Below are 20,623 nucleotides of genomic sequence, written 5' to 3'. Positions count from 1 at the left end.
ATTCTGAAAGCCGTCATTCCAATGGGGCGTAATTTGCTGAATTGCGCAAAAATACAACCAATCGCTGATTAGAGTTTCTGTTACAGAAATGCTAAACAAATTTGCGATTGGTTTTCGTAACCTATGCGCTTTGAAAAGTACGCCTCATGGGGAACCGGTGCCCACGACATTCGCACGTACATACCATTTCAAACCTGATTCACATTAATGATAAGTACGTTATAATTAATAATTCATTAAGTTAAAATTAGAATATTAATATTACGAAATGATTAAGGTCACAGAAAATTGGCATACGTCTTATCGCGCCACGCCACTTTGCCACCAAATGCTTTTCAGTGGCCTGTAGTCGCACAAAGTTCCAGCATAGGCAGTTTTGGTCTTGACAATTGTTCTTAACATCTTTGAGAGTTGTTTGTCGAAAGAGATAATCCCGTGTATGTCGAAGGAGATCACGAAGGGCTTAAAAAGCCACCTCAAGTTCCAGTTTATTTGAATTACCCATTGAATTACAAGCACAGTTTTGATTGTCGAAATCTGTAATTATCGTAATTCGTAGAATACAATCTTGTGACTAAAATAATTTAGAAAGCGAGACCAGCCTCGGAGTAAGTAGTGAATATCTTCTCAATCGAGTTGACGTACGCGGCTGTCCTCAGGTCGAGTCCAAGATTAAAATCTCATGGCAGTTTTCATGATAGCCTGGAAGTAATAAAACGTTGCTTAAAGTCTGAATTTCATTTAATAATAATGATTTAACGAATAATGAAATATAATAATAGAAATAATAATGAAATAATAATGAATAATAAAAATAAAATGTTCCTATTTCGTATAAATATGGCATCTCGATTATATCGATCGAGGTAATTACCCTAGCTGATCTCTCCATTGTGTAATCTAGACCAGAATGAACGATGTCCTTTTCGGAAGCGCCAGATATACGTTTCTGGAAGGCCTCGGACGGTGTGACGGGTATGCGGCCATCAACGCGACCGAATCTACGTTCCAGAATCTCTACTCCTGTACCGATTCTGTAGGAAGAAATTTAGAAGATTAGCTTTCCGCTTATTCCGCTGTCTGCGAGTCTGAACTTTAATCGAGCCACTGTTACTTAATGTGACTCAACATACCTAAAAGATAATAATTGGACTCCCTTTCGTACTTGAAGGTCAAGCGGCCGTACGATACATGGTTCAGATTTTTTAACCACTCGAAGAACGAGACTGTGATACTACCGGCGTTAATGTACAGATCCGGGATTACCAGGATGTTCCTGTCAATCAGGATTTTATCCGCTACGGGGGTGGTCGGTCCATTAGCAACCTCCGCGATAATTTTCGCCTGTCGAAAAATACGATTTGAATGAAAAATTTTATTATCCAGGATCTTTATGAGAGAAATAAAAAATTTTAATCTTTCGCAGAAATAATCCGTACCTGGATACGTCCTGCGTTGTCTTTGTGAATTACTTTCTCTATAGCGGCCGGTATAAATATATCGCACGGCTCGTATATGAGATTCTCGCCTTCGTACGGTTTGGCGCCCGAAAAACCAACGATGGTGCCGTTCTCTATGCGATACTCTTCCAATTCCTGCAAAAAATAACACGAGAAGCAAACTCAGAAAATTTTCTTGTCTCGTATAATCGATGAAAATTTAGGCTCACAAATTATTAAAGCATAAATGCTGAGATAAATACATTTCTTCATTTACCTTTGGGTCGATGCCCTCTGAATTGTAAATGGAGCCGTCGTGCTCAATCATGCCTATGCAAGCAGTACCCGCCCGATGTAAGTAACGCATCGAGTGCAGGCCTACATTACCAAAACCTTGCACAATAAATGATAATTTATTAGATAAATGTAATACAATAAAATTATACAATAAAATATTATAAAATAAAACTGGTCATTTTATAACAGTGTGTAATATCTTGATGTTAGATCTGTTTGTGTTGTTTGTTTCCCAAAAATTCATGCACTTAAAGTGAGAATATATAATGTTACGTCCAAACCACGTATCTCTCGCGTATGAACGCGAGTTGAGCCGACCGAGTTATCGAGAAGAACCCAAACAGCACCAAGTCGACTGTTAGTTGACTGTCAGTCGGCAGAAGAAGTCTAAAGTCGACTTTAAAAAGTCGAAATCAGGCTGAATGTTAACTTATAGTCAGCTAATAGTCGACAAATGACTCGACTATAGTCGTCTATCAGTCAGCCAAAAGTGGACTTATAAGTTGACTTTATGGCAATTAGAAGTCGACTTTCGAAAATAGTCGACCTTAGGTCGACTTTCAGTCTATAATTAAAGTCGACAATAAACCATTCAACAAATAGTTGACTAAATGTCGACTTAAAAAGTTGACTTCAAGTTGACTAAAAAATGCCGACTATCAGCCGGCAAACAGTCATTTGTGCTGTGTGGGAAGGTCAGCAGCTGAAAGCCACTATTACGCTTCTTCTGAATGAAGGTCTGCTCGTTGGTCCTTTTTATGTAAAGGAAACAAATCCTTATTATAAGGGACAGGACCTCGTGCGATAATTGAGGAAGGAAAGGGGTGAATAAATTAAGTTTACATGAATAAATATGAAATAATTTTATTACAATAATTAAAAGAAATACTTAATCATTTGAAAGTAAACAGGATTACAACCAACTGACTCAAAATTAAAATGATAATGTAAATGTGGGTTTAATTAACATTAATCGGTCAATCGCTGGGAGTCTTCGGTATCCGTATTGTTGTTCAGAGGTGGAGGAAGGTTTGGTGGTGGATTAGGAAGGAAAGGTGGAAGATGCGAGAATTGTGGGAAGTCAGCAGGGGAAAGATTATGGCTGAGATGATCAGCGAAAATTTCTATTTCCTCCAACGGGATTGGAGAAGGAGTCCGTGAATTATTACGCACAGGGGAGAGTGGAACTAATTGATCTGATGGGATAGGTGAATATGATGGAGATGAAGGTGGAGGGAAAATGTCGGTATCGGTCAAAAATGCCTCTACTTCTTGCAGAAAATCCTCAACTTCTTCATCGAGGGTCACCTCTGGTCTTAGTTGAGGGGGTAATAAGCGATGCAGCGGAATGTTAGTTTTGCAGGGTGGCACTAAATGAGTCAAAGAGTGGCAATGTGTAAAAAAAGGAAAGACAAAGGAAGAGGCACAAATAAAAACAATGTCAACCCGTCGCAAAACGAAGAAAACCAATAATATAATTTAAAAACTTACTGCTGAATTTATTGCTGAGTTCGACACCAAGAAATGAATTAGCAGTGCTCGGAAGCTGCTCCAATTCGGGGTGCAACAGGAGTGGTAGTTAGCTGAATCGCACTGACTCAAATTGTTTAACTATGAAGGAGATGTTGATGTATAATCAACGAAAGTTCGACTTGCGACTAGTACGTCCGGACGATTAGACTGAAAAATAACGAATGCCCCAGGACGGTTTCTCTGCCCTTTTTATAAGATGTGGAAAATTCGTGTAGGAGGGGATTCTTCTAGAACATTCAATGAGGAAAAACGCCCAAAGTTAGGTAACGGGAAGACACGTATAACTGAAATCGAAGGGCCACCTTTGGACCTTGATAAGTGGCCGAGAGCGTGATCATGGTCATGGTGACGAAATGCACGTGTTCACAGCCAAGGTGACCCAACAGTCGTAGTGATAAGGTAGATGATGCGCTAACGTTCAGGGTTGCTGCAAGAAATGTTTGTTTAATGATCACGCGACGGGCACATGTATTGCGTGCCTTACGGTCCCCGTGAGGTTCCCGTTTGATATCGTGTGTTAAAAAAAATAAAATTCAATTGAACTTGTGCAACAACCGTGAGTGTCTTGGCTCAATAATGCATGAATGATAAATAGCACGCGGTAATTGCTAAACGAATGTAATTCTATTATCTATTTCTTACGAAAGCAAGGGACCGTGGAGTCTGGACGTAACAATAAATTAATTTGGGAAAAAGAGTTCAGAAAGAGAAAGCAAAGATTCTACATGCAAAAACAATACGACAGACCTATTAATACTCAGCTATAACCTTAAAATTTTGTATTGACAAAATGGGGAGTTCGATTCGGATCGTCGTACGAGACGGATCGGAAATTCGGAACTAGAGAGCGTTGTCTGATATAGGTTGCGCAGAGGCGGTGTATATAGAGAGAGAGTGAAGGCTGGTGCAAAGAGTTTTATTCTCATTTCTTTTCGTGAGATTGATTTGAAATGTCTGTGGTTCCCCCGGTCGGACGGGGGAACAGATTTAATCCGTACGGGAAAAGAGTAGGAAAAACTATCAGAGGAGGAAGTAACGGAACAAGCGGTATACCAGTTATGGGGAATAAGAAGAAAAGTCCAGTAGTACGGAAAATCGAGACTGATAAGAAGGATTTAAATAAGTTGAGAGTTCCAACTAGTGTGAAGAGCGAAGAGTTAGTTCAGAAGAAGCCGACGGTCTCGAGTGCTCAAGAAGATCTAGATGAATCACGGGGGTCCGAAAAAGAGGATATGGACGTAGTGGACTCAAATCTTGTGTTAGAGATGAGTCAAGAGTTAGTGAGATGGAAGGACATGATGGCGATGTGTTGGTAGCTAAAGATAACACGACGACAAATAGCGACAAGGTCATAGATAAACCGACAACAGATTGTTATGTAGTTATTGATGGGGCATTGTGTAACGTTCAGGACGTTGATGCGCAAACGTTAGATAGACTACAAGGATTCGATATCCAGCAGTTAAATAAACAAAAGGACAGTAACGTCAAAATAAAACTCAAAATATCGGCGGAACATGCGGCTTCGAATAAAGGTAAAAATTTATTTAAAATTTTATCATGGTGTAGTAAGAACCAGGTTGTTCCAAGTAATATGGAAATGTTAAAATTTAATTTGGCTCTTCTCACATTTATTAAGGTTAAGGAAGCGAAAGAATGTTTAGTTAAGGTTAACTCTTTGAACGATAAATGGCTTGTTGGTATTATAGATAAGAGATTATTTTCCTGCAAGGGTGTAATCGCCGATTGGCCTTACGATATTCCGGAACTTTGGAAAAACATGGTGGACAAGGACAAGGACGATATTATCAAAATAGAAAGAATGAAGAGGAGAATCTGGGATAAACAAACTAACAAATACATATCACAATTTTCGGGTAATTTTATTGTAACCATGAAGGGTTCTATTCTTAAGGACAAGTTCACTATTTTCGAAAATTTACACATTATGTTACGTGTGAGACCATACGTGGAACCGGTGGTACAGTGCTACAACTGTTTCATGTTCGGGCACATTAAAGCACATTGTAAGAGAGACGTTAAATGCATTATTTGTGGAGATAAGGCTCATGGAGTTTGTAACGATCGATTAAACTGTATTAATTGCGGTGAAGAGCATAAATCCACAGACAGAAGATGCCCGGTTTTTCAGAAAAACAAGGAATTGAAGGTTATTATGGCTCATAATAATATTTCTTTTATAGAGGCAGAAAGGCTAATGTTTGGTAAACACGACGTACCAAGCACATGATACGACAGATATACCAATCATAATGCCTGGCCGGCATTAGGTCTATCCAAGAAAAATAGGCAGAATATACAGGAGGATAAGCCGGATCCGGTAAGTGAAACTCGGTATATTCACTACAATAACAGATTCGATCGGAGGAATACGAATTATGAAAGAGATAACGTACGATATAGGACAGAAAGAGACAGTGTAAACAAAAGAAGACAAGAGTTTTTAGGCTACAATAAACGTTTTAATAGCCGAGAAGAGGAGATTTCTAAAGATAGGTTTGGATTACTCTTACAGAAAAATGAGATTAAGCATACTCCGAATAAAACTTATTCTACGGAAAGAAGAGTAAATTACGTTGAATCTCACGAAGGTTATAACTGGATTGCGGATATTGAAAATATTATCTCGTCTTTGAAGGATACAAGGAGGGAGACAATGAGTCTCAAACATGACTTGTCAAATCTTATGTTAAAATAAAGTGTGCCGGTATGTTATCGCGGAGAAGAGGAAACAGAGCTTAACAGAGTTGAAGATTTCAGAGAAGAAGAAAGAAAAAGTAGAAAACGTAGAAGCGAGGAAGATTTAACTAGGTTAAAAAAGTTGACGGCTGGCATAAAGAGCGGTGCTAGAGGAAATGAAGGAGGTCGATAATTCATCTTCACAGAAACGAACATACTGTTGTGGAATGCTGGTGGCATCAGAAGTAAGAAAGAGGAATTGTTGCATGCTATATCCCCTTATGATATAGTAGTAATAACAGAGACTAAGGTCTGTTGTGATAGCATTATTTATTTCCCCGGATATAAAACGTATAAGTCCGATAACTTAAACAATAGCGGTGGTGTAGCTATTTTAATAAAACATGGCATAGAATTCGAAATAATAAAGGATATAAAGGTACAATCGTACAATTTCGACGTCATTGGTATCAGGGTTGTAAACACCACGAGAGTGTTTAACTTGATCGCGGTGTATAGAAAACCTTACGGTCGTGAAAATATAGCAACGTGGAATGAATTGCTCGATTTTAGTGAAGTGGAAGAGGATACGATCATCCTTGGGGATTTTAATGCTCATCACACTACGTGGAATTGCGATTCAACAGATAAGAATGGAGAGAGATTATTTTCGGCTATGTATGATCAGGGTTTCTCTGTCTTAAATAGTGACTTCAAATCTAGATTGAATTATTATAATCAGGTTGCCTCAAACATAGATTTGGTTTTTGTCAACAATAACTTACCGGGTTTATTAGAATACAACCAACTTCCTGATACGTGGGGATCGGATCATTATCCTATAGAGATTTTGTTGGATATAGAGGTTGGACCCTATAAAAAATTAACTAATAGAGTTACAAATCGGAATACCGATTGGTCTCGCTATTGTTATGAAGTGGAAGGGAACATCATATCCTTAAGAGAGAGGTGGAATGATTTCGATGTTGGTGCCATAAATGATAGATATAACGCTTTTATAGATTGCCTTCGAAAAGCAGCTCAGATTGCAACCGGCAAGAAGGATAACAACAGTGACGCTCGAATATCTGGTCACCGTAAAAGTTCTCGACATAAAACAAGGCAGCCAGTCCAGTGGTGGGATGCGGAGTGTGCAGCAGTTATACAAGATAGAAAAGCGAAACTACAAACATGGAAAAGATCCCAGAGAATGGAAGATTTTATTGAGTTTAAAAGAGCCCGCGCTATTGCTAAAAGAACTATTAAAAGCAAGAAGAAGGAAGATTTGGACCGATTCTGTAATAGCATCAATAGGTATACTGACATGTCTTACGTTTGGAATACTATGAGGGTTTTCAAAAGGGTTCAAACAAAAATCAATTGGAATAAATGGCAGCTCAAAGATAGAACCATGGAAATACGAAATACAATAGATACGCTAGCTCCGCCCTGGGTTGCTGAAGACAGGAAGCGATGTATCTATCAGAGTGATCACTGTCATGAAGACATAGATAACCCGTTCAGTTTGGAAGAGTTAGATAGAGCGCTTCAAATGATTCGAAAGGATTCGGCACCGGGCCTGGATGGAGTGGACTACTCCATGTTAAAAAAGCTCCCGATATTAGGAAAACATATATTGCTAGATATATTTAATAGTGTATGGTCTAGTGGTTTCTTCCCGGACGACTGGAGGAAATACCAAGTCATCTTCATCGATAAAGCAGGGAAAGACAAAGTTCGTTCTATCGCCTTGTCCTCCTGTGTAGATAAACTCATGGAACGAATGGTCAATGAGAGATTAATCTGGTGGCTAGAGTTTAATAACAAGCTTGACCCCATGCAGAACGGTTTTAGACGAGGGAGATCTTGCATGGAAAATCTGGCCAAGGTTGTATCGGACGTAAGAAGCGCCAATTTAGCTGGTGAATACTCTCTTGCAGCGTTTTTAGATGTGTCGTCTGCATACGACAACGTGGTTTTTGATATCTTAGCCGAGAAACTGAGGGCTGAAAAGTGCCCAACAAGTATGTATCATTTTATCGACAAATGGTTGGATAGCCGTACGACAACATTTGTGATAAACAACTCCGAGACTGAAGTACGGTACGTACATAAAGGTTTACCTCAGGGTGCGGTGCTAAGCGCCATACTATATGCGTTGTACACTAATAAGTTAACAGTTAGACTTGTTAATTTAGTTCGGATGGTGCAATTCGCGGATGACATTGCGGTATATGTTCAAAGTATTAATAGATTTGAAAATAAAATCAATCTTGAGGTGGCTGTGAGTACTATAGCGAAGAACCTAGAAAAGTTAGGACTAAATTTAGCTCTTCAAAAAACAAATTTAGTAGAGTTCTCACGGACCGGGTTTTGCGACAGAAGATTATACATTAGGGTCAAAAGAGCGAGAATTTTCAATAGCCAGGGGACTCGGTTTTTGGGAATTTGGCTCGATAACAAATTTAATTTTGTTAAGCACGCCACGAACATTAGAGGTAGAGTTAACAAGGCCAACAACTTGATACAATACCTGAGTAGTGTTACCAGAGGAGTGGAAGTAAATACGGCTATATAAAAGCATAGTACGTTCAGTGATGGACTATGGTTTGTTTATTTATAGTCCTCTGTTGAAAAATGTTCAACTTCAGTTAGAGAGAGGTCAATTTCTGGGTATCCGAACGGCCCTTGGCTATAGAATAAGCACACCTACCAATGTGTTGTTAGCGAAATCTAAACTAATGTATTTGCGAGATAGAGCTGTAATGCTGGCCAAAAATTTTTGTGCGAAAGTCTACAAGTATGGTGAGAATGCTCTCAGAGATAGTCTAGATAATTTGAAAAGTAAAGAAATGATTGCCAGATTTAGGAATCCATTATTTAATAAGAGCGTTTTATGCGAGGCATGGGAGTACACATGCAGATTCCGATCTAGACTAGGTAGTAAAGAAACTAATTTTGAGATTTGGAAGACTGATTACAAATGCTTAACTGCGAAAATCGAGGTAGACTGTGATTTTGGTATAAGTATCAAGAAATGAAGTACAAAGATGGCGTTTGACTTACATAAGGGATATAATAAAGAAGATATTAAAATTATCAATGAAGTTCTGCATAAATATGACTTGAAGGAAAAAACGCTAGTGATGTACACAGACGGATCTAAGTCTCTTTTGAAGCAATCTACGGGCGCGGGTATTGCGCTAGAGGATTTAGACATAGGATATACCGTAAGTCTGCCTATTCAATGTTCGGTTTTTACAGCGGAAGCCATGGCTATTTCCTCAGCTCTTAAAGTTGTTGAAACTCAAACCGATACAGTCAATAATATAATCGTATTTACAGATAGTCGTTCGGTTTTACAAGCGCTTATGAATAATCATCTCAATGTATATCAAAACAAATATGTTATAGAAATTAAGAAGTTATATAGTAAATTTAAAGATATCTATAATGTTAGGATTATTTTTGTATGGATTCCGGCACATTTCGGCATAACCGGTAATGAGTTAGCTGATTACCTCGCAAAAACAGGAACCAAAGAACCGGCAGATAACAGTATTGAGATTCCAATCCGCGATCTTAGATGTATATATAAGAATGAAGCGTGGTGCAATACTCAGGATAAAATAGAGTACGAATCTAGATATAAGGGAGTTTTTTATTATACAAATTTTTATAACAGACAGTCTAAATTACCGTGGTTTCATGGATTTAATGAAGAAAGATATTTTATAACATTTGTTAATAGAGTTAGGGCGAATCATTATAATCTAAACGCATCCTTAGCTAGGAAGAATATTGTTAATAGTGAAAGGTGCGAATGCGGCTACATGCGAGAGGATATTGATCACGTGGTATGGCAGTGTCATCGGTACGATGAGGAAAGGATGGCTATGGGAGACATCTTGTGGAGAAGAGACCTATCTGGTACGGAGAGTGTAGCGAAGGTGCTAAAGAGAGGAGACCGGAGGAAAACCAAAGTTATATACAGTTTCATCAAGAAAATTGGCAGAATTGTCTAATCTGATTATTCAGGAGTCATTTATATCTCCCATTCAATTGGAGGCACTCTCGATCACCGCCTCTGCGTTAAATAACCTGTACCTACGGGTACGGTTGACGACGCGTGTCAAAAGACACAAAACCAAAAAAAAAATATTGACAAAATCGTAAGCAAGTGGATTGAATATAATAGAACGCTATAGCTGATATAATAAATTCTATATAACGATAATTATTAACTTACCCTGATTTGATCCTTATTCATGTTTTTGTTTAAACTTTTTGTGTACAATATACAATATCCTTTTTGTAACACATAATACGCGCACGAACTGGCACGAACACGCACTAATACACATCCATCGGCGTATCTTCCGCCAGAAATTGAAATCGACGTAATGACAAAACGACGTAACAGCGTAAAATAACTAGGCGGAAGTTTTCTAGTAACTTCAGGTTACGCTTACGCAAGTTACGCTCCATGTGACGGCACCCTTATATTTCACCCTGTGACGATATGCCGCCTATAGCAATGCCTGAGGCGTCGGTGGTTAAAATAAAAGGTTTCGAAAAATTGGGATACTGTAGCACGGGTTCTTCACACAATTTCTGTTTTAACATTTCAAAAGCTTCCTCTTGAGCTTCAGTCCACTCGAAACGTGTATCGTTTTTTAGTAAATTTGTTAATGGTTTAGAGAGGTTTGAAAAATTTGGTATGAAGCGTCTGTAATATCCGGCTAACCCTAAAAATTGTTTAATATTTTTCGGAGTTTTAGGTCTGGGAAAATGTTGCACTGCTTCTAATTTTCTCGGATCTGGTTTAACACCGTCTTTGCTAATTACGTGACCCAAATAGGTCACTTCTGTTTTCAGGAACTCACATTTATCCGGCTGTAATTTCAAATTAGCTTTTCGAAGGCGATCTATTAATAACTTAAACTTCCCATGTTCTTCTATAGATTTCGCGTAAATAACTATGTCGTCTATGTACACAAATATTTCTCGGCCTTGCAGTCCCATTAAGGACAAATCCATCGTCTTTTGGAATGTTGAAAGTGCATTTTTTAATCCGAACGGCATTCTTACGAATTCATAATGTCCAAAAGGGGTTGTAAATGCAGTTTTATGACTGTGTGCTGGATTCATTTTTATCTGATGAAACCCTAAGGCTAAATCACATACAGTAAAATAATTAGCTTCCCCTACCTGATCTAAGATCTCGTTTATATTTGGTACAGGATATGCATCTCCTATGGTTTTATCATTTAATTGGCGAAAATCAAGGACCATTCTCCAGCGTTTATTACCTTTCGAATCTTCCTTTTTCGGTACTATCCAGATAGGCGTATTGTATGGTGATTGCGAATGCTTTATTATTCCTGCTGCTAGTAATTCTTCTACCTGTCTGTTGATTTCCTCTTTATGTTGTTGCGGGAACCTGTATTGTCGTGTGTTTATGGGTCGATCATCTGTTGCCAGTATATCATGGTGTAATACATCTGTTGCGGTCAGCTGTTCCCCAGGCAAGTGGAACCTATCCTGACTATTGGCTATGAGTTTTTCGATGTTATCTCTTTCTTTTTCACTCAGATGATCCAGGCGTAGTAATTCTATTATTTCGGAAACCCTTTTCGTTGATGGTTCACTTGTTATTCCGAGGCATTGCTGTTCATCCGGATTTATGTCTGTGTTGGGGATGAGGAGTTTCCTTGGTTTAGATTTTCTTTTCCGTATAGGTTTGTTTGCTATTACCTGTGATTTCTCTTGTGCTGGTGCAAGTTCCGTGGAAGATAGGTTATTTAAATTTACTTGATCATTGACCTCAATTATTCCTGAATTGTTAGTTTCCATTGAAGAGGTGTGGTAGCTTCCCTCTCTGGAGATTTTAAAATTTATATCGGAGAGTTTCCTTTTCTTACCTATTATTACTTCTCCATCTATACCTTTTCTTTTTCTTTCCTCATTTATTTCACTGTTTTCATCTGGTTCTAGATTTTTAATTACTTCTTCATTTTTATTTAATTCGTTGTTTAATCCTTTATTTTCGTGGATCTTTTTATTTTTATTAAATTCTTCGTTGTTATGTATTTCTTTATCTTTGTTTAATCCCTGATTTTCCTTTAATTCTTTATTCTCGTTTGTTTCTTTTATTTCTTTCATCAGTTTTTCCTTTTTGTTTATCTTTCTTGTTTATTTTTTCCCTTTTTATTTCTTCAATTGAACTCATAGTGACTAATGAGGTTTGGTAACTTCCCTCATCGCACTCGACAGGACAGGAATACTGGATTGAGGGTGGATGATCCTCGTTCATTCCTAAATAATTTATATCTTTTGGAGAGGTTTGGAAATTTCCCTCTCTGGAAATATTGTACTCTATACTCGCCATTTCTGTATTTTCCTCCTTTTGTTTATTCATTTGTTCATTGCTTAGGTCCGCTAATAGATCATCCAGATATTCACTTATCAAGGAATTACCATTGGAATTTAATTCTTTTGGAGAGGTTTGGAAACTTCCCTCCCCGGAAATATTTAATTCTCCCATCACGGAATTATTACTGGATTCGATAAAACAATCTTTTTTTCCTTTATCATAATCCTCTATACTTGCCATGTTGAAGCGGAAAGGGCGAGGTAACCGGAGAAATCGGAGCACTTTGGTTTTAACACACAGAGTTTATTCTAACAAGTAATAAGTAACCAAAGCAGTTCACACAATGAGAAATAATTAAGAGAAAAGAAACTCAGTCTCTGCTCTAGAGAGCTGTACTGTACGGAAGCCGGAACTCGACAGAGGTAGAGCACGAACGCGTGTACTGGCTTTATTAAGAAGATGTGCCCGCATCAGCGCCATCGCTCGCATCGATTAGCTATCGATTAATCTATCGATATCTCCGTCTATCGAGATTTATCATTACGAGAAATTATCCTTTAACATGCCATTTCTGTATTTTCCTCCTTCTTTTGTTTGTTCAATTGATCATTACTTAAGTCCGCTAACAGATCGTCCAGATATTCACTTAAAGGTATCATTCGTAAAATCGGCACGCGTATTTTCACTTCTTTGTCCAAAGTACTTATTATAGGCAAGTGAGCTTTCCCGTTAACATTGTCCACAATGGTGTCTCCTAAATAAATTCCCTGTGTTAAATCAATCTTCGGCAAATAGCCTATCTTAACATTGGGATTTTGCAATCGTATGTAGAATGATGATTCGGATCGCGGGGGAACGATGATAGTTTCCGGTGAAAAGAACGGTATTTTCATATCAGATATTTCTAAATAACCGTCCGCGTAATCGATTTTGGATCCCGTGTGTACAAAAAAATCATTTCCTAATATTCCGGCTTGAGATATTGGAAAATCGTCTGATACCGCACCATCCCGCCTCACCAAGCTCACGATATCGTCAGCTGATCGACACAACAGCAAATTTAGTCAGCTGTTCTGTTGAAGTAAAACGATTGCTTTCGTGCTTCTCAGATACTCGTACACTCAGTTCATTCAAAGGTTTTAGACCTAATTTCGTTTAGTTGTTATATCACGTTTGTGTTCAGATGTCGCGCCTGATGATAAGAAAAATTTGATAGTATGTGCGATATCTCTATTATAGTTTCATGCTCGTGGCGTGCGTTACCGGTTAACCGATCTCTCTGTTCAGTTCTACTCGCAGGGCAGTACAGTACGGCTGCTCTGTTCGTTAGTTGCCGCCGGTTAATTTTTGCCAAGACAAAGGCTACCGTTTATTTCTCGTCTGTCGAATAAAGTATTAATTCGTAATTAACGTGTATTCAATTAAAATACCCAACAATTTCATTAATATTAAATAGATTGAACTGAATATTTACCTGTCAAATAGCATAGAGAACCATTACGCACATACAAATATATATCTATACAGGCTGTCCCAGACCTACCGTATCACCGGTTAATGGTAGATTCCTGAGGTGATTCTGAGACGAATGTTCCTCTTGCAAAATGTCGAGGGTGGCGTAGTTTCGGCGCTACGAAGAGTTGTAGTTATCCTATCCTTGTGTAGAATTTTCCCGCGTTCAGTGACGGTGGGTCGAAGGGGTCCTACGCATCGCGCACACTTCAATTTGAACAACCGCGAAAAATTAAGATCAAACTGAAAATCTATAGTGTATGTCACGTGAACTATAGAGTTTCAGTACTGGCAGTGAATATCGGAACGCAGCCTATATAGGACTCTAAGTCAGACTTTGCGTATCAAGCAACAGGTTATAATGAACGAAGCAATCGAAAATTATTTCCCACGCAACAATTCGACAACTTTTGGACGTCCAAAACGACGTCCCGTTCGTCATGTATGGACATCCATATGCTGTACCGAATATGTTCCAAAGACGTCCAGTAGACGTCTTTCGTACGTACAATGTACCGCCCGAGGATGTTCAGTAGACGTCCTTTGTACGTACAATGTACTGCCCGAAGACGTCGACGTATATCATTGGCTGCCTTCAGAAGATAAAGCAGATCAGCGAGCGCTGATTCTTTAATATAATTGATTTTTGCCATTAGATCTTTGCTGGATCTAAGTGCAGAAATCAATCATAATGAAGAATCACTGAGCGTTCACTGATCTGCTTTGTCTTCTGAACGCAGCCATTGTAACGACCATGGAAGAAAGATCAAATTACAGAAAGGAAGATATTACTCTCCTGTTCTTTCCTCTATGGTAACGACATTTATTGGAGGTCTCTGAGCCTGTGTTCGAAAATAAGCCCTGTATTCGATAAGAAAACTTTGCTCCATAAGGTCTGTACCTCTTCAGCGCTTTCTTCTTTTCGTATCTCTCTTTCTTGCTCTGCAGTGTTATGTAGCTTATAGAGATACAGCGTTACAGAGTATTTTTACAGACTATACCCCTAAGTTTTGTTTGGTGTTGGGGAAAAAGAGTAAAATTAGCAATATTGATGATTCCCAGTTCTGTGTTTCGTTTCTCGCTGGGAGAATGATGGATAATGACTATCTTTACACGATCCACTATTCTCTCAGCAGAAGAAACGAAACGCAGAAGTGGAAATTTTCAATATTGCTAACTTTACTCTCTTTCCCAACATATCAAGCCTATTTTCGAACGCAGACACAATGTATCCAATAAATGTCACATTCTTCCAGGATATATAATTTAATGTAGACGGTTTTTGGATATTTTAGTTATGACAATTACATTTTAAAAGTAACATTCTTATATACGTGTTACAAAAGTAAAAATTTAAGGCTGAAACGTAACTAAAAGCATTAAAATTTGAGTTCAACAACTTTGTCATAAAAAATAGAGATTATTGGATTCGCACAACGGTCGAGAAAATAAAATTAGATAAATATAATTATTTTATTATATTATCAGATTTTATTCTATTAATGTTATTATTTTTTTATGAATGGAAAAAGCTTATTATAAATATTTAAGTAACATTTCATTTTTTAAATTACACTTATGGCAATTACAAGTACAAGTAACTTAACTATTACCGTAATACAACAGAGATAATAGATAATGAATATGTCTACGTGTGCGCGATTCGCGCTTGTTGCGTTACTTCTCTCTAAATTTCTTGGAGTGGAATCTCATTCTTTTGGAGTGAGATGTCACTACAAGCAATAATGAAAATACTGCCAGTCGAAAGGAGTGAAATTTCACCTTTTTAAAAGAGTAAAGTTATTCACGCTTACTTGGAGTGATTCTTCAACTCTGAAAAGAGTGCCATATTTCATAAAATAAAGCTAATCAGTGAACACTCAGTGATTTTTTAATCTAATTAGTTTTTGCCTTTAGATCTTCGTCAGATCCAAGTGCAGAAACCAATATATCGTAATGAAAAATCACTGAGCGCTCACTGATCAGCTTTGTCTTCTGAACGCAGCCTATGTGGTATTCTAGCCTAAAACCTTCTGAACACGCAGAACCGGGAAATGGGAAGGTAATTTCACTCTAAACACAGCGAAGTTTGGAGCGCTTATGTCTTCACTTTAAAAATAAGAGTGAAACTCTTCACTTTTTATCTTAAAGTGAATGAAGTCACTCTATTAGAGTGTGTGGCGACTCGGCGCCTAACAACCGGCAGCCAGTCGACCACTATGCGCAGCGAGGCGTAATCACAAACATCCCCGATACGCGAGTAACACCACAAAACAACGATAGAGGGCGAATTCGCGGAATCGTTACTCGTAATTAAAACTTCCCCCGGCTGAGGATATAAGGACCGCGAAGATGAAGAGCCGACACACTTGCCTCTTTTTAACCCCCCCCCCCTCCCAAAACGTAGGTCTGGCTACGCCACTGTCTTAGAGATATCATTGGTCTTTGATATTTCGGCGGAAAGTAAACAGCATCGTTGTCACGGACGGCACTTGCTTCTTATTGTGCATAATTGGCTCGTCGGGGTTGTGAGAGATCTAATCCGTGGCTACTTTGCGCGCCGTCATTGTCAGCAGACTCATCAGATCCAACTTTATTCCATGCTCGTCCAAGACGTCACACAAGCATTGTATGTACCATGTACCTTCCACGGGATTTCTCCAGGTATAAAAACCTCAAGATAACACAAAAGGCTTTGTTGAGTATTCCCAGCAAACACGGGTATATAACTGTTACATTACCGTAATAAAACGGAATGTAACACGCAATATTACATAGATGTACTATGTTCCCAGCAAACACGGGTATATAACTATTACATTACCGTAATAAAACGGAATGTAACACGCAATATTACATAGATGTACTAGGTTATATACACGTTAGTAGTAATTTCCTACTCACACATGTTACAATTATATAACGTGAATATAATACGTATGTAACATGTTATATACTCTTAACAAAGTTAACGAATACTTATATAACATATATATATATAATCGTGATGTAAATTATGTAATTGTTATATTACAGTTATATTTTTTGTAACTGAATAGTAACTGTAGAATGAAAATATATATTTTATACATACTAATCCCAGAAAAGGTCTTTGAATTAATTCTAAGCGAAAACAAACTATTTCATTTGCTTTCGCTCGAAATTAATTCAAAGACCTTTCCTGGAATTAGTATGTATAAAATATATAAGTTAATACAGTTACATATACAATAACAATCACGCTATAGTTATTATAATGATGCAGTTTTTCCAGAGGAAAGGGAAAAATATAAATATTTAATCATTATATTTTGCACTCTAAACATATACATATAAAATATACACAGTATGTTGTTGCGTGTTATGGAAGCGTTCTCTTTATCCAAGGTAATCTTTTCTAACAGTAACATTAATATTAAAAGTATTCAAAATAAGTATTATATTATAAAGAAAACTAAATATTTGTACATATATAATTTTACCAGTATTCTTTAACTTATTGCAGTTAATCTATGCATATGTAAAATGGTAATAGATGCAAAAGTCGCATTGCAAGAATGCAACGTCGAGTCATTTCCACTTCTACGGAGCATTTAGAAATACTTAATTTCATTATCAATCTTTAGAGTTGTGTACATTTGATAATGATAAGCATTTCTAAATGTTCCGTAGAAGTGAAGACGACCGGTATTGTATTCTTGCAATGTGACTTTTGCATACATAACCTACTACACTATTTTAATTACTAATTTAAAACAATTGGAATTTGGGTCCGCCATTTTGAATTCACCATATTGAATTTGCCATTTTTCATCCTCCACCTCTAGATTGATATAACTGTTACCACAATCGTAATCACGGGTCTAAAACACTTCTTCGAAACTGACTTTGAATAAAAGTTTTGAAAATTCTGCGATTTCGGTCCGCGATTTTGAATCTGCCATTCCGAATCTCGTAAAATTAATGCCAAACATTCAGACAATGGCTGCGCTCAGCAGAAAAAGCTGCTTTGCAACCGTTGTAAAATTCGTGAATATGATTTGCGTATGCTTTTAGATTCAATCAAAATTAAGCGCATACGCCAATCAGATTCACGATTTTTACAACGGTTGCAAAGAAGCTTTTTCTGTCGAACGCAGCCAATAAAATCATAATAGAGTAATGTCGTAAAAGTTGTAAGAGAATAACGCTCAGAAGTAGCGTTAGTTACCATTGTGCTATAAAGTGTTAAATTTTCGAATGCGTTTTCTAATCTTAAAATGCGTTGTTAGCACAAATAAAAAGACACGTGTCTAATGTTTTTCGATGTACTACGTGTGTGCAAAGTTTCAAGAAAATCGGTGAGTGACACTTGGGTAGTGTTACTTGTGAGATATATAATAGTTATATTCTGTGTTTGCTGGGTTATATACACGTTACGAGTAATTTCCTACTCACATAAATTACAGTAATATAACAGTAATGTAATATACACATAACATGTTATATACTCTTAACAAAGTTAGAATAATCCCAGCAAACGCAGATATATAACTATAATAGTGTCGTTATAAAACGGAATATAACGCGCAATATAACAAAAATGTACTATGTTATATACACGTTACGAGTAATTTCCTACTCATATGAATAACAGTTATATAACATGTATATAACATGAAAGTAACGTGTAACATAATCGTTATGTTACATGAGTATAACACGCTTATAACATGTTATTAAATCTTGTTATATACCTCAACTTTGTTATTACATACCCAGCAAACACAGTCATATAACAGTGATATTGCCATAATATAACAGAATGTAACACGCAATATAACATGTTCGTTACATGTAATGTATATGTTAGTTGTAATTTCCCGCTCATACGAAATTGCAGTAATATAACAGTAATATAACGTGTTACTAAAATGTTACTTAAATGTTATATAAATGGAATATAATTATTCTTTCTTCCTCTTTCTACAACTACTACTAGGTTTGTGTTTAATTTATTTTCCTAAACGTTATGCAGAAGGTAGTACTTTGCTCTTATTTATTATTCGTTCAAAAATGTACCACTTCATTGTAAAAATGGACTTATAATACAAGTTGTACCGTGCCGTGATCATCGTTCTTATATATATTTTGTATCATATTTTGCATACGAGAAACGGAAGCCATCTAGCGGACGACTCGACATCTGTATGTTAAAAATGGTATATAACATAAATATAATATGCAAATATTACAGTTATATAACATCGCATATTTAAGTTATATTACTGTTATATTATTATAACCAATATATAACAGCAATATAACAGTTTTATAACATAGTTATATTGCAGTTACAAAGAAAATTATGTAACTTTAATATTAATAACATATAACAGTTGTTATATTGCGTGTTACTTCTGTGTTATATAACAGTTATATTTTGTGTTTGCTGGGTAATTACATTATTGAGATAACTTCAGAATTAAACTTTAGCGTATTGTTGCGTGTTATGGAGGCGCTCTCTTTGTCTAAGGTAATCCTTTCTAACAGTAATGTGTTAATTAAAAGTATTCACAATATAACAGGTATTATAAACAATAAGTATTATTATATTATAAAGACAACTACATATTTGTCCATATAGTTTTACCAGTATTTTTTAACTTATTGCAGTTAATCTATGCATATGTAAAATGGTGTAGTAGATGCAAAAGTCGCATTGCAAGAATGCAACGCTGAGTAATTTCCACTTCTACGGGACATTTAGTTTAGAAATAATTTCATTGTCAATCATCTTTAAAGTTTCGTACATTTGATAATGATAAGCATTTCTAAATGTTCCGTAGAAGTGAAAATGACCCGGTTCCCAAAAAATGCGACACGGCGAGCATTAAGCCCGTATCAGACTACGTATTGGAGATTGGAGATTGCGAATTGGAGATTGAAATTTGACCAATCAGAACAAAGCAATCTGGGTCTGCTTTGTTTTGATTTGTCAAATTCCAATCTCCAATTCGCAATCTCCAATCTTCAATACGTAGTCTGATACGGGCTTTATGGGCCAAAACAATTACTCGAAAAAATTGGGAACCCAATGATTATTCATGCATTTGTGATGTAATGTACATATTTAAATAATTGATAATCTGTGAAAGATAAGATTGTCAATAATATTATTATTCATTTACAGGTCCACTTTTCAATAGAAATGTGGGAAAAACCCCGTGTAGACGGCAAAAAAATTAAAGGTTAACGCTGTGCCAACAATTTTTCCCCTACCAACAAATGCAGAAAACCAGGATTCTTGTGAAGTACGTATTTATTTGATAGTGTCTATTTTTCTTAATCGAATTTATTAGTATAAATAATAAAGAACTTGTTTGTGTTTTCAGGTTATTACTTGTCCAGTTGCGTCCATGGAAACTTCTGAAATATCTACGGACAAGACTTTGGATTGTTCAATTAAAAACACTGACAATTCTGTACAAATTGATGAAATTGATGAAATATCGCTAGACATTACTTCGGACTCTTCAATTAAGGACAATAACACTGACACTTCTTTAGAAATTGAAAAATTAAAACGGCAATTGAGAGAAGCTGAAAATAAACTGGATATTGCAAACAAATTAATTTGTAAATCAGACAAAATAAGAAGAGCTTTAATTACTCGTAACAGAAAATTAGAGCGTTACAAAAGAGTACATGTCGAAAAAAATATATCAAAATCAAGAAATATATTACACAAAGTTTTTAATGATGATCAGATAGAATGACTTCAACA

General features: G+C 36.7%; 2 protein-coding genes and 1 pseudogene across 2 annotated transcripts; 2 read left to right on the top strand and 1 right to left on the bottom strand.

Annotated features, from left to right (window-relative positions):
• Positions 1-438: 438 nt before the first annotated feature.
• Positions 439-3,613, bottom strand: LOC105286539 (annotated as a pseudogene).
• A 918-nt stretch (positions 3,614-4,531) lies between these two features.
• LOC113561928 lies at positions 4,532-6,123 on the top strand. Its single transcript, XM_026969572.1, has one exon. The coding sequence runs from the start codon at positions 4,555-4,557 to the stop codon at positions 5,518-5,520; it is 966 nt and encodes a 321-aa protein (XP_026825373.1). The 5' UTR covers positions 4,532-4,554; the 3' UTR covers positions 5,521-6,123.
• Positions 6,124-9,005: 2,882 nt separating this feature from the next.
• On the top strand, positions 9,006-10,128 carry LOC113561927. The gene has a single exon (XM_026969571.1). It carries the CDS (start codon positions 9,020-9,022, stop codon positions 9,992-9,994), a length of 975 nt encoding a protein of 324 aa, XP_026825372.1. The 5' UTR covers positions 9,006-9,019; the 3' UTR covers positions 9,995-10,128.
• Positions 10,129-20,623: the final 10,495 nt, after the last annotated feature.

Source organism: Ooceraea biroi, chromosome 5 (genome assembly GCF_003672135.1).
Source record: "Ooceraea biroi isolate clonal line C1 chromosome 5, Obir_v5.4, whole genome shotgun sequence".
Classification (NCBI taxonomy): Eukaryota; Metazoa; Arthropoda; class Insecta; order Hymenoptera; family Formicidae; genus Ooceraea; species Ooceraea biroi.
This window is presented reverse-complemented; position numbering and strand designations above follow the sequence as displayed.

Bases quoted from the DNA above. Each gene is read 5' to 3' on its own strand.
- LOC113561928 (XM_026969572.1), top strand. From the start codon at position 4,555: ATGGAAGGACATGATGGCGATGTGTTGGTAGCTAAAGATAACACGACG.
- LOC113561927 (XM_026969571.1), top strand. From the start codon at position 9,020: ATGGCGTTTGACTTACATAAGGGATATAATAAAGAAGATATTAAAATT.